At 37.6% G+C, this 12,918-nt stretch overlaps 3 protein-coding genes and 1 pseudogene across 3 annotated transcripts in view; 1 reads left to right on the forward strand and 3 right to left on the reverse strand.

The window, feature by feature from the left end:
* Positions 1–1,784, forward strand: part of LOC137613828 (uncharacterized) — a 32,042-nt gene extending 30,258 nt beyond the window's left edge. Inside the window, exons 74-76 of the mRNA XM_068343280.1 lie at positions 175–234; positions 373–439; positions 512–1,784. Coding sequence (XP_068199381.1) covers positions 175–234; positions 373–439; positions 512–588 — 204 coding nt within the window. The 3' untranslated portion in view covers positions 589–1,784. The remainder of the gene's footprint in view (positions 1–174; positions 235–372; positions 440–511) is intronic.
* A 2,245-nt stretch (positions 1,785–4,029) lies between these two features.
* Positions 4,030–4,914, reverse strand: LOC137613833 (trace amine-associated receptor 4-like). Its single transcript, XM_068343290.1, has one exon. The coding sequence runs from the start codon at positions 4,912–4,914 to the stop codon at positions 4,030–4,032; it is 885 nt and encodes a 294-aa protein (XP_068199391.1).
* Positions 4,915–7,951: 3,037 nt separating this feature from the next.
* Positions 7,952–8,932, reverse strand: LOC137613834 (trace amine-associated receptor 1-like). The gene has a single exon (XM_068343291.1). The coding sequence runs from the start codon at positions 8,930–8,932 to the stop codon at positions 7,952–7,954; it is 981 nt and encodes a 326-aa protein (XP_068199392.1).
* Positions 8,933–10,898: 1,966 nt separating this feature from the next.
* On the reverse strand, positions 10,899–11,855 carry LOC137613835 (trace amine-associated receptor 4-like; annotated as a pseudogene).
* Positions 11,856–12,918: the final 1,063 nt, after the last annotated feature.

The raw sequence follows: 12,918 nt of genomic DNA on the forward strand, positions 1-12,918 counted from the left end.
ATAATTGAAGAGTAGATGTGATCGCAACTTAAATTAATAAGTTTGAGATAATTATCTGCTGACTTCAAATTCCGTACACATATAGAAAAACTGTTTTGATCTTGATAAGTATGTCTGAATTTACAGTAGTAATTTTATTACATACATCATTGACATGAATTTTGTTGTCTCTAGGTCATTTCTCTTCTCACAAGAAAATTACCTACACCAAGCTCAGTCTCCAATCCAACAGGAGTAAGTACTTTCATTTTTATTTCCTACATTTATTGAGTGAAATGAAATATTTTTGTATGTTTCTTTAATTGTCTACTTGCGATGGCATCTGTTTATTGCATAATTTTTCATTTTCATTCATTTGTACTATACTTGTAGAGTTCAAGTGCTGGCATTTCAAGTCTAAGTGGACTAAGCTGGATAAGTCGACTGCGCGGAAGAAGAAGTGAGTCATGTTAATTTAGCATCTTTTTTTTCCACTTGAATGAACTATCTAAGCTTATCTTTTGTTCCTTAGATATCTACCGTGTGTCAGAGGCCAACACTTCAAGCAGCAATGGTGTAACGGAGTCCTTTGTAAATACAGCACAATAATCTGTAATTTTATTACTGATTCAAGGATCAAATAACACTGGCCAAGACATTGAAAAGTTCATTCAGACATTGCTGTGAATTAATTTATGGCATTCATTATCATTCAATTCATCATCAAATGCCTGCTTCATCCACTGTCGCGGGGTGCTGGAGCCTATCCCTGGCTGACTGGGGGTGTGAGGCAGGATACATTGCGGTGCGGCACCAGTGCACTGTGGAGCTGCATGTAAAGAGACAATCATGCAAGCACACACTCACACCGTTGAGTAATTTGGTATCATCAATTCACCTAAGCTGCATGTTTTTGGAGGTGGGAGGAAGCCGGAGAGCCCAGAGAGAACCTACGCAGACACGGGGAGAACATGCACAATCCACAGAGAGCAGGAATCAAACCAGCGACGTCCTTGCAGCGCTATACACTGCACTACCGTGCAGCCCTATTTTATGGCATATCATTATTTTATCTGTTTAAACAGTACTTATTTTGCTGCTAAATGTGGTATTGTCTAATGCTGTTTTTTTTCATTTGTGATGTGCTAAGGCCAAAACAAATAGGATACAACTTCTAGTTGATGGATTATACATGCAAATCCTAAATGAGTTGTTCAGTCCATAATCAATGATCATGCACCTAAGGATAAGTGACCAAGTTGTGATAACTCTAGGAGCGATGTTTCAATCTCTCCTTCTTTTCTATTTCTTTCTAGGTGTGATAGAAGTACTGTTTAAACCCAGGGTTAAAAAAAGTATACTTACAGGACAGAATTTTGCACACATTGTTGTGAAGTATTACTGTAGATCAGGGCTGTAATCTTTACACTATTTTAGTAGCAAAAGGTACAATTGTACGTCATCACTTTCGTGATGTGAGATGAGTACTTTCCAATGAAAAATTGCAATTAAGCCATTTTTTTTTTCAATAAAAATTTGCACATACTGTATATGTATTTTTTAACATTGGCAAGTGGCAAGTTTGCCTTTCTGTTTTGTTTTTTTTGTAAAGTATCAGACACAACATGAAATGTAAAACTGTAAAACAGTATGAAGCAGCATGGAGAGGATTAGCAGTGTTATAATGGTGTTTTTTGTGTGTATGTATTCCTTTCTTTCAGATATGATGCAGACTGAATAACATTTAGGCGCTAGATGAATAGAGAATGATGACAAACCATGAAAAATAAAGTAATTCTCTTAATTGCAAACATGTTCAGTTGACTCCACCTACACAAATGACTTGTACAGTATTGTATACACAATATGTACCTATATGTATACTGTAGTCTAATTTAATGTCTCATTACATTTGACACAGTTTTTAAGAGTCATGTTTGTAAAAAGACCAGTTAATATGGAATGATGTTTATTTTCAAACGGTAATTACATCTCGCTTCAAAGCGGTGATGTAATTGTCAGCGTTTTTGTGTTCGTCCGTTACTCCGTTAGTCCGTTGTCTGTCCGTTACTCCACCAAATATCTTGCAACCATTGCAGATAGAAAGATGAAACAAACTTTACATTTTGTACACTCAGGAACTGGATAAGATAGAAAGATGAGGGAGAAGGCCAGTGTAAGTAAGACCGTAGATCAAAGCTACTGCTTTGATCAATGACAGTAGGTTAGAGCAGTAGCTTTGATCTGTGACCTATGCAAGTATGTCAATGTTGCAGTCTCACTGCATTGGTTCTTGTTTATGTTTATGGTTAATTGAGTGTTCAATAGATAGTAGATCTGTTTAGAATACGGTCCATTTCACGCAGTTGGGTTAAAAAAACCTTGAGTCAAACTTGTGACTCTGGATTAAATATCATCAATGAAGCCACGATACGACGAGTCACTATGACGACTGACAAAAAGCAGTCCACGTACTTTACGGCGGTTGAAGTCCAGATCTCAATGCAGCCATATGAAGACTTTGAGTTTATTTTCCAAAAAAAGACCAATAGCACTGCAGCTTGAAAGGACAGGAAGATGGTGCGGAAGGAAAATGCTTCTTGAGAGAGACTAAGCACACATGGAAGCAGCTGAGAATGAAGTATAAAAACAATATGGTATCTTCCACTGCTCTGCCATCCTGGATAGCCAGTTTGTAGGGCTGGGTGTTGTTCTCCTCTAATAATGGCAATATTATGAGGAACAACCAATTATATGACAGGCCCTCTCAGGAATCATCCTGAGGGTAGGCACCAGATATGGGCTTTGTTTAAATTAAATTGAATATGATCGAATATGATAACTTTTTTGCGTCAAGCATGATAGTTGTGTTAGTGTGGTTACTTTGTGTTGCACACTGCATGTGCAGCAGTGTGCAATACTGTTTCGGTGTCTGGTAGGCTAATATATTGATAATGGGGAAGTTGAGTCACAATGGAAAGTGTCTCCAGCTCACACTATTGATACTCAGTGTGGTTCAGGCTTGTGGGGGGCAGTCCAGGAGTGATAATAATGTGTCTTGATCCCCCAAGCACTCTTTTGCTATTAAAATTAATCAAACATTTAACATTTGCATGTGAATCACATGTATGTTTCATTGTATGGTCTCGCATCATTCAGTAGGAGATCTAATTTTATTTATTTATTTATTTTTACTGTACTAATACCCGTTGGGAAGTTATTAAACCACTCTAGTACACATTCAACTTTTCATGTATAAAAGTGTGTACAGGCCCATAGCACACACACACAAACACACACACACACACACACACACACACACACACACACACACACACACACACACACACACACACACACACACACACACACACAAGGGGGCATGTAAGCATGCAACTGAGGGGTGTTAGACTGACAGCCAGCTCCTTTCATAGTGTGCATCAATGAGCAACTTATAAAGGGAACATCGCCTTGTTCAAGGGCACAATGGCAGTATTAGGGAGGTGACCTGACACCTCACACTGTCAGCTCACACTCCGGGTTGCTGGGCGGGAGCGGGAATCGCACCACCAATCTTGTGATCATTGGACATCTCGCTATACCAACTGAGCCACTGCCACCCCATCTTGTACATTTATTTGGTGTTCTCTCTAAGTCTTCCATCTGCAGTACTTCTGACAGGACTGATTTGGGTCTTACTGCAAATGACAGTCGCAGTCAATACTTTTCAGTAAATATTTTCTTATTTGATCTTAATTTAATTTCATTATGATGAAATTTATTTATTCCACCTGTGCCCAAAATCAAATGAAATGAAATTAAAACTTTAAGTAATATTATTTCAATTATTTATTAATTGACCACAAAGAGAAATTCACACATTCAACTTCTCTAAATCCAGTGAATAAACATATATGACATACAGATTTACGTACAAACATTTATTTATTTAGTTCATTCTGTTATTAAAACAGACTTCATACATTTATCACATTTGTAAGATGAACAACAATATCCGAAAAAGGGCTGGCGGGATTGACATTGACATTGTCAATGGAGCTTAGTATTAGTGAGATCAGCTTGAAATATTTTACCAGAAAGGATCATTCTGAAAGCTGATCGAAACCAGCTGTAAAAGAAACCATAAACAAATGGATTGAGCATTGAATTTGACCATCCCAGCCACTTGAAGGCTTCAAGCAGAGGACCTGGTATTGTGTAATGACTCAAAGGATTAAAGGCAACAGAAAGAAAAAAAGGAGTCCAACAGATGAGAAAAACTCCCATTATAATAGCCAGAGTTTTAGTGGCCTTTCTCTCCATCTTTCTTTCAGTCTTTGTTAACTGACAGGTTGTGTTTTGGATACTGCGTGTCTGTTTCTGTGCCTCTGTCAGAATCTTTACGTAGATCATGGACATTATGATAGCTGGGAGAAAAAAGCCTAAAACAATTCCCATAATTGCTAAACTAACATTTCGAAATAAGACACATCGTTTATTGGATTTTCCTGTGTTCACTCCCAAAACTGTAATAGTTATTCCATTCAGAGCAGAAACAGTCCAGCTTACAAGGATCATGATCACAATGACATGGATATTTACTTTAGTTCTATACTTCAGAGGCTGACACACAGCATAATATCTGTCAACAGAAATAGAGCACAAGTTCAAAATAGAGCATATGCATAAAATCATGTCTAGGCAGCTTCTTAATTTACAGATCACATTCTGAAGATGCCCGCAAATGTTCACAGATACTATGCTTAAAGGCAAAAGTAAAACCCCAACGAGAAGGTCAGCTACAGCAAGAGAGAGGATGAGATAGTTTGTCGGAGAGTGAAGCTGTCGGAAGTAAATGATAGAGGTTATTACAAGAAGGTTTCCACACATAATGAGAATGGACAATAAGCCAAGAACAATACATAATAAGTACATGGTGTTCACAGCTCCTATGTCATTTTTAGTATTATTACAGAGAGATATGTCCTCAAAATCATCATCAGACCTGTTGATAAAGGATTTAGTTTCCATGCATCAATGGTGACAAATAGTAAGACAACATTTGCAATTACAAGTTTGAAATAAAGACAATCATCGATGTTCAATTTCCTGTATGGAGATTTTCAGTTAATTGCAATTCCCAGAATGTTTCATACCATGCTTCCTTGGTGTTCATCAGTATAGATTGGAGCTGTTTGTTCTGTGCCACTGAGCCGAATACTTAGGTTATAATTTTTCTTGAGTCATTATAATATGATTATCAAGGGACTATCACGTACTAATGTAGGTCACATGATGTTAGGCCACGTGACAGGTGAGTAACTCTTTTGAGTATGTTTGCACATATGTATAATTTGCCAATAGCATATACAAGCCAGAGCTGCAAAATTAATTTGTGAAACTTGAAGATATTAATGCCAAGACAGAAAAAAATCAAACGTTGCATGCAATTAATTTTTAGATTTTACTAATTTGCATTGTTTATACGATCCTTCTTAGACCTCAAGCACATTTTTTTTGGCTGCTGAAAATTCTGTATGTCTTCAGAATTTGGCTGCGTATTTGTAATATAATGAAAAGAGTTAGCAAGCCCAGATTCCTTCCTTTGGAGGGCTGGCTTCTCTTTGGCTTCTCTAGATACATTTTGGGGTGTATCTGTCAGAGTTCCATTTTAAAAGGCCCAGTCCACACACAATCACCTACATCCTCCATCAATACAAAAGTCTCTTTAACATGTGGTGCTGGATGATTCTGATTCTGAGGTGAGGTTTATTGACCAAGAGTTAACCAAGACGCTTCAACATGGCCCTCTCCCAAAACTTGCGGAGTCTAGTGCCTTAAATGGCCATCTTCTGTACAAGGGTAACTCAGAACATGCAAACTGTGTGTAGTTTGTCTGGGTAATCACAGTGTCTTCATCACCCACAGACTGTATATTAGGGTACCCTTGGTTGGTCTTAAATAACCCCCACATAGACTGGTCCACTAAAGCTTATGCTTTTGGAAAGGACTGTTCAAAGACTTAAAAACAAGGCCTTAAGGTTGGATAAGATCCCCTATGAGTGTCTCAATGCTTTGTCGTAAGGCTGTCATGGCTGACATTTTTCCACAACATTGTGTAGGCAATAGGTACATTACCTCTGGAGGGGCAGACAGGTGTGGTGGTTTACATTTTTAGGAAGATGGTCCAGAGTTTGTGCTCCAATTATTGGGGGATCACACTGCTCATTCTCACTGAGGCAGTCTACTCCAGGCCCTGAGGAGAGCAAAGTCAAGCTGTTGGTTGATCCTCGGATACAGGGGCATTAACTGAACACTGAAAAGTTCTAGAATATCGTAAGGGTATTGGTTGTCTTACACTGCCTGGCTGCAAAAAAAATCACAGACTTGTTTTTTATGGGATTATTCAGTGGACAGATTATTGGTACAGGCTGTCCATTCTCTTCCCAGAGTTAGAACCTGTTTCGAGTTGCCAACAGCGTCAGATTTGTGTCTGCAGTTGGACTTTGCCAGGGCTGCCCTTTGTCACTGATTCTGTTCCTAACTTTTATAGACAGAATCTCTCGATGTAGCCAAGTGGCAGAGGATGTTGGGTTTGGTGGCTTTAGGATTGTGTCTTCACTTTTGGGAGGTAATAGGGTCTTACTGACCTCAACAGTGACGACTAACTTACACTGGAATCCTCTTCACTTTGCAGGTGAGTGTGAAGTAGCTGGGATGAGGATGAACATCTCTCAATTTGAGGCCATAATTCTCAGTTGAAAAAGGGTGGAGTGCCCACCCTTGATTGGAGAAAAGTCATTCCCTCAAGCTGAGAAGTTCAAATATTTCAGGGTCTCATTCATGAGTTAGAAAAAAATATAAATACACAGTCGGATCCGTTCTGCATCCACAACGATGCAGTCAGTCTACTTCTCAAGGGTGGTAAAGAGAGAGTAAAACATTAAAAAATCCAGAGAAACAGATGATGACCAGACAAAACATTCCCTCTGAAAATAATTTCCTCTGTTCCTCATTTTGTGTTTAACAAGCATGAAAATTCTGCACAGCACAGTGACAGTTTTACTCTGTATATATGGCATAAACTGGTAATAACTCAAAAGATTTAAGCTGATATAAAAAAGAAAAAGTCTAACAGATGTTTTTAATCTCCCATTATAAAACAAGAACATAGTGGTCATAATGTACATTTTTTGGTGTTCTTATTTATTCTTACATCCACCTAAAAATCTTTGAGACAATGTTATCAAACTTTGTTCCTCTAAATTCTCTAAAATGTTTCCCTGCTTGAGTCTCCTTCACACTTGAATGAAAAGGATCAGTGTTTATTACAAGCAACTGAGTAAATTTAACTTATATCAGGTGAGACTAATTTACACTTTAACAAATTAGCTTTCTTATAACAGGACTTTCACCATATTCTGATGATTTTCACCAGGTTAAATCATAAATATAGATTACTTTCATCTATGCTAAAGAACAAGAGTTAAAAAGTGTAATATTGTATGTTGTTATTAGAGAAATATGATGTAAGAAGACACTTGTATTGCATTATACTGGAGCTGTATTTTAACAATGAAATTGATCAGTTTAGTCTTCAAAGCATTGTTAACAATGTCTAACCAACTGCTAACAGGACTGAAATAGATGTTACTGTAAGTGACAGTCACTTTCAGAGTTTTTCTGTCATTCTTTTAATTTTTATTTGCTCCTTAATTCATTGTAATGAAACATCATTTGATGTAGTTCTTGTAGCTTTGCCCAAAATACAAATAAAAAGACTATAGAACAATTGCAGTACTTCAATCATTCTTTGACCATGAAGAGAAATTCACACGTTCAACTTTTCTACAACCAGTGAATAAATATTCGTGATATGCAAGCATTTACTTGAAGACATTCACATTGAAGTTACTGTACTCCATATTGTGGACAGTAACATTACAGACAAGTTGACTCGTAAGACAGTAAGTCAATGGAGCTTAGTATTAGTGAAATCACCTTGAAAAATTTTACCAGAAATGATCATTTTGAAGGCTGATCGAAACCAGCTGTAAAAAAACCCATAAATGAATGGATTGAACATTGAATTTGTCCATCCCAGCCACTTGAAGGCTTCAAGCAGAGGAACTGGTATCACAAAATGAGTCGCAGTGATAATGGTATAACAAAAACAAAAAGGAGACCAACAGATGAGAAAAACTCCCATTATAATAGCCAGAGTTTTAGTGGCCTTTCTCTCCATCTTGCTTTCAGTCTTCGTTATCTGACAGTTTATGTTTTGGATGCTACGTATCTGTTTCTGTGCCTCTGTCAGAATCTTTACGTAGATCATGGACATTATGATGCCTGGGAGAAAGAAGCTCACAATAATTACCACAAATCCACCACTAACATTTCGATATAAGACACATCGTTTATTGTGGTTTTCTTTGTTCTCTCCCAAAACTGCAATAGTTATCCCACCTAGAGCAGGCACAGTCCAGCTTACCAGGACCATGATCACAATGACATGGATATTTACTTTAGTTCTGTATTTCAGAGGCTGACAAACAGCATAATATCTGTCAACAGAAATAGAGAACAAGTTTAAAATAGAACATAAGGATAAAATCATGTCAAAGGAGCTTCTTAATTTACAGATCACATCCTGAAGATGCCCACAAATGATCAGAGATGCAATGCTTGAAGGCAAAACTACAGCCCCAACAAGCAGGTCAGCTACAGCAAGAGAGAGGATGAAATAGTTTGTTGGAGTGTGAAGCTGTCGGAAATAAATGATTGAGATTATTACAAGAAGATTTCCACATAGTATGAGAACAGACAATAAGCTAATGAAAATACATAGTATGTAAACGGCGGTCACTGTTTCCTTGTCATTTGCTGTATTATTACAGAGAGATATGTCCTCCAAATCATCATCAGACCTGTTGCGAAATGATTTAATTTCCATGCAGTACTTTGATAAATAACAAGGCAAAATTTGTTACAAAACGTTTTAAATCAAGACAATCATTAATGTCTAATTTCTTTTAGGGAGAAATTTTCAATTTCTTATCGTTCTCAGAATGTTTCATACCACACTGCCTTGGCGTGTTCCCGCGTATTGAGTTGTAGCCGTGATATCTGTGCCACTGAGAAGAACACTTGATTATAGCTTCTCTTGTGCCATTACCATACAGTATGTGGTCATATGATCTTAGATCATGTGACTGAAAAGTAATTCTATGTAGGACTTTTGTATGTGAAACACAGAAGGTAGGTAGAGGCACATAAATAAGGTGAGATCTTGCAAGAATTAGGTGTTCATTGACTTTAAACTGACATGAGCGAACATTCCATCCATCCGTCCATTTTCTTCCGCTTTATCCGCCGCAGCGGGTCACGGGGAGCTGGAACGTATCCCAGCTGGCATAGGGCATGAGGCGGGGGACACTCTGGGCATGACACCAGTGTGCCGTGGAGCCACACACAAAGACAGACAACCAGGCATACACACACTCACCGCTACGGTCAATTTGGGACCAGCCAATTAACCTGAAGCGCATGCTTTTGGAGGTGAAAGGAAGCCGGAGAACCCGGAGAGAACCCACGCAGACACGGGGAGAGCATGCAAACTCCGCACAGAGCTGGACTCGAACCCGGAACCGCCGTGTTGTGCTGCGACAGCGCTACCCACTGCGCCACCGTGCCGCCCACCTAACATTCCATCTCCTTGAAATGTTTTATAAACACTCTCACTTAGAGTGGACTAAGCATTTCCTTACAGGGATCAATACTGTTCGTACTTTTTTTTTTAAACATTAATTTTAAATTAATGATAACAGTAACTTTGGATGAAGTAGTGGGTGAGGGACAGATGAAGCTAAAAGGAGACCAATCCAATGCAGATAGCATGTTGGTAACTGTAGACATTTGGTCTGATGGAAACATGAGAGGGTTTCAGGTGAATTTGGACAATGACTCCCTTCTTTTGAAATCAGTTTTACTTGCATGCAGCTGTATCAAAGGTCCCCATACTGGAGACAGAATTTGTGAGGAGTTTGAACAGATATGTGAAGATTATCAAAGGAAGAAAGGAGTTGGTCAACAATGGACACAGAAGTCATACTTGTTCAAGTTCATTTTTGATGCAATGCTGTTTTGTGACATATTGAAACAATTATTGCAAGTAGCAGTCCAGAACATAAGACTTGTTTTCCAGCTTATCATAATTCTATGACTTGACTTGTGACTTACTTGGCCAAAGCTGATTTCACTCAACTTCATTCTGACAGAAATGACTTAGACTTGCTTGAGACTTGCACATGTGTGAGTTATTATCACATATGAAACAGTACATCTGTGTTTTATTTTGAATCAAATTTCCTCTGAATTTTTATTTCATATTATTTTCTAATTTCCTGAAAGTTTCACAGTATAACAGGCTGTAAATAATAAATTTTGAGTAACTCTAAGAATTCCATTAAAATGTTGTGACAAGCAAATTTATTACAGATCATAAATTACTGATAACATAGCATCTTGTCATAGCAGTTTGTTAAACTACCAAATAAATCCTGAAGATGGCAACAAAAACCTCACAGATGCTGTACTTGATCCTTGACTGACTCTTTTACAGTTCATCAACAATTCATTCATCTAAACTTCCTCTAAATCTTTAGATCTTCATCCTCTATTCAGATCAACCATGCCAAAAATGAAATGAAAACAAAGGCATCAGACAAATGACTTCAATAATTTAATTTTCTAACATTTACCACAGAGAGAAACTCACACATCAACTTCTCTAGATCCAGTGATTCAGTATACTTTGCAATGCATACAGTATATGGGTTTATTTATGTTTCCAAGTTGAAATTAGCTCACTGTATATTCTGTAAAGAAACCAGAGAAAAATTGACCCTTCAGATAATGAGTCAATGGAGCTTAGTATTAGTGAGATCAGCTTGAAATATTTTAATAGAAATGATCATTCTGAAAACTGATCGAAACCAGCTGTAAAAGAAACCATTAACAAATGGATTGAGCATTGAATTTGACCATCCCAGCCACTTGAAGGCTTCAATCAGAGAAACTGGTATTTTATACTGACTCAAAATATTAAAGCTTTAACAAAGAAAAAAGGGAGACCAGGAGATAAGAAAAACTCCCATTGTGATAGCCAGAGTTTTAGTGGCCTTTCTCTCCATCTTTCTTTCAGTCTTTGTTAACTTGCAGGTTTTGTTTTGGATGCTGCATGTGTGTCTCTGTGCCTCTGTCAGAATCTTGACGTAGATCATGGACATTATGATAGCTGGGAGAAAGACGCCCAAAACAATTCCCAGAATTGCTAAACTAACATTTCGAAATAAGACACATCGTTTATTGGATTTTCCTGCTTTCACTCCCAAAACTGTAATAGTTATCCCACTTAAAGCAGGTAAAGTCCAGTTTACGAGGACCATGATCACAATGACATGGATATTTACTTTAGTTCTGTACTTCAGAGGCTGACACACAGCATAATATCTGTCTACAGAAACAGAGAACAAGTTCAAAATAGAACATGCGCATAAAGCAATATCAAAGCAACTTCTTAATTTACAGATCACATCCTGAAGATGGCCACAAACGTTCACAGATACTATGCTTAAAGGCAAAACTAAAACCCCAAAAACAAGTTCAGCTACAGTAAGGGAGAGGATGAGGTAGTTTGTTGGAGTGTGAAGCTGTCGGAAGTAAATGATTGAGATAATTACAAGAAGATTTCCACACATTATGAGAAGTGACAATGGCATCAGAAACATACATAACAAGTACGTGGTGGTCAATGCTCCTAGGTCATTTTTTGTGTTATTACACAAAAACGTGTCCTCAAAATCATCATCAGACATGTTGACAAAGATTTACTTTCCATGTATTAATGTGATAAACAACAAGGCAAATTTGAAGTAAAATGTTTTAAATCAAGTTAATCTTCAATGTCTAATTTATTTTAGACTACTACTTTAAATACGTAGATTCTCAGTATGTTTCATACCACACTGCCTTGGTGTGTTCCTCCGTATGAGTTGGAGCCGTTAACATCCGTCCGGAGCATTTTATAGTCTTTTTTGAGTCATCAGAATGTGATGGTCAAGGTACCGTCACATGCTAATGTTGTTGTATGATCTGAGGATATGTGATGGGTAAACGTTTTTGAATATGTGGAATATGATAACTACCTACCTACTTTGGTAGAAATCGATAGATACATACTTACAGTAGATAGATGGATGGATTTACGGAGAGACAGAGAGAAGGACGGACAGAAAGACAGACAGACAGAAAGACAGATAGATATTTAGATAGACAGACAGACGGACAAACTTTAGCCTAATTTATGGGTCCTTGCAGCTCTAATTATGTTTGACAGAGACATTAGTAATCTCAATTAAATAAGATCCATGGTTTTAACATATATATGCTCACAGTACAATGAGGAATGCGCTTTAGATTTAAGTTGCTGTAGTGCCCTCTTTGGGGATGCAGTAGCTCAGTGCACAAGGACTTGGCTTTCGGGACCGGAGGGTGGCTGGTTTAACTTATTAACTTATCCCCCAAAACTGAAACAGCTATCCCATGTCGCAAAAAACAGTCCAGTTTACCAGGATCATGGTAACGAAGATATTTATATAATCTTAAATGTCGCATATTGTCATGAAGTTTAATATCTGTCAACAGAAATGAATCACAGGTTCAGAATTGGAGATCCACATAAGATCTTGTTAAAGCAGCTTGTTGTACTACCAAATGAATCCTGAAGATGGCAACAAAAACTTCACATTTGCTGTGCTTGATCCTTGAACAACACCTATATTTCATCAGAAATTCATTCACATAATTCTTCAAAATATTTTGACCTTTAACCTCTAAGAAGATCAGCTGTGTCCAAAAAAAATGAAAAATCTTCGAGAC

This window comes from Antennarius striatus, chromosome 19, assembly GCF_040054535.1.
Source record: "Antennarius striatus isolate MH-2024 chromosome 19, ASM4005453v1, whole genome shotgun sequence".
Taxonomy (NCBI): Eukaryota; Metazoa; Chordata; class Actinopteri; order Lophiiformes; family Antennariidae; genus Antennarius; species Antennarius striatus.

Bases quoted from the DNA above. Each gene is read 5' to 3' on its own strand.
- LOC137613833 (XM_068343290.1), bottom strand. From the start codon at position 4,914: ATGTACTTATTATGTATTGTTCTTGGCTTATTGTCCATTCTCATTATG.
- LOC137613834 (XM_068343291.1), bottom strand. From the start codon at position 8,932: ATGGAAATTAAATCATTTCGCAACAGGTCTGATGATGATTTGGAGGAC.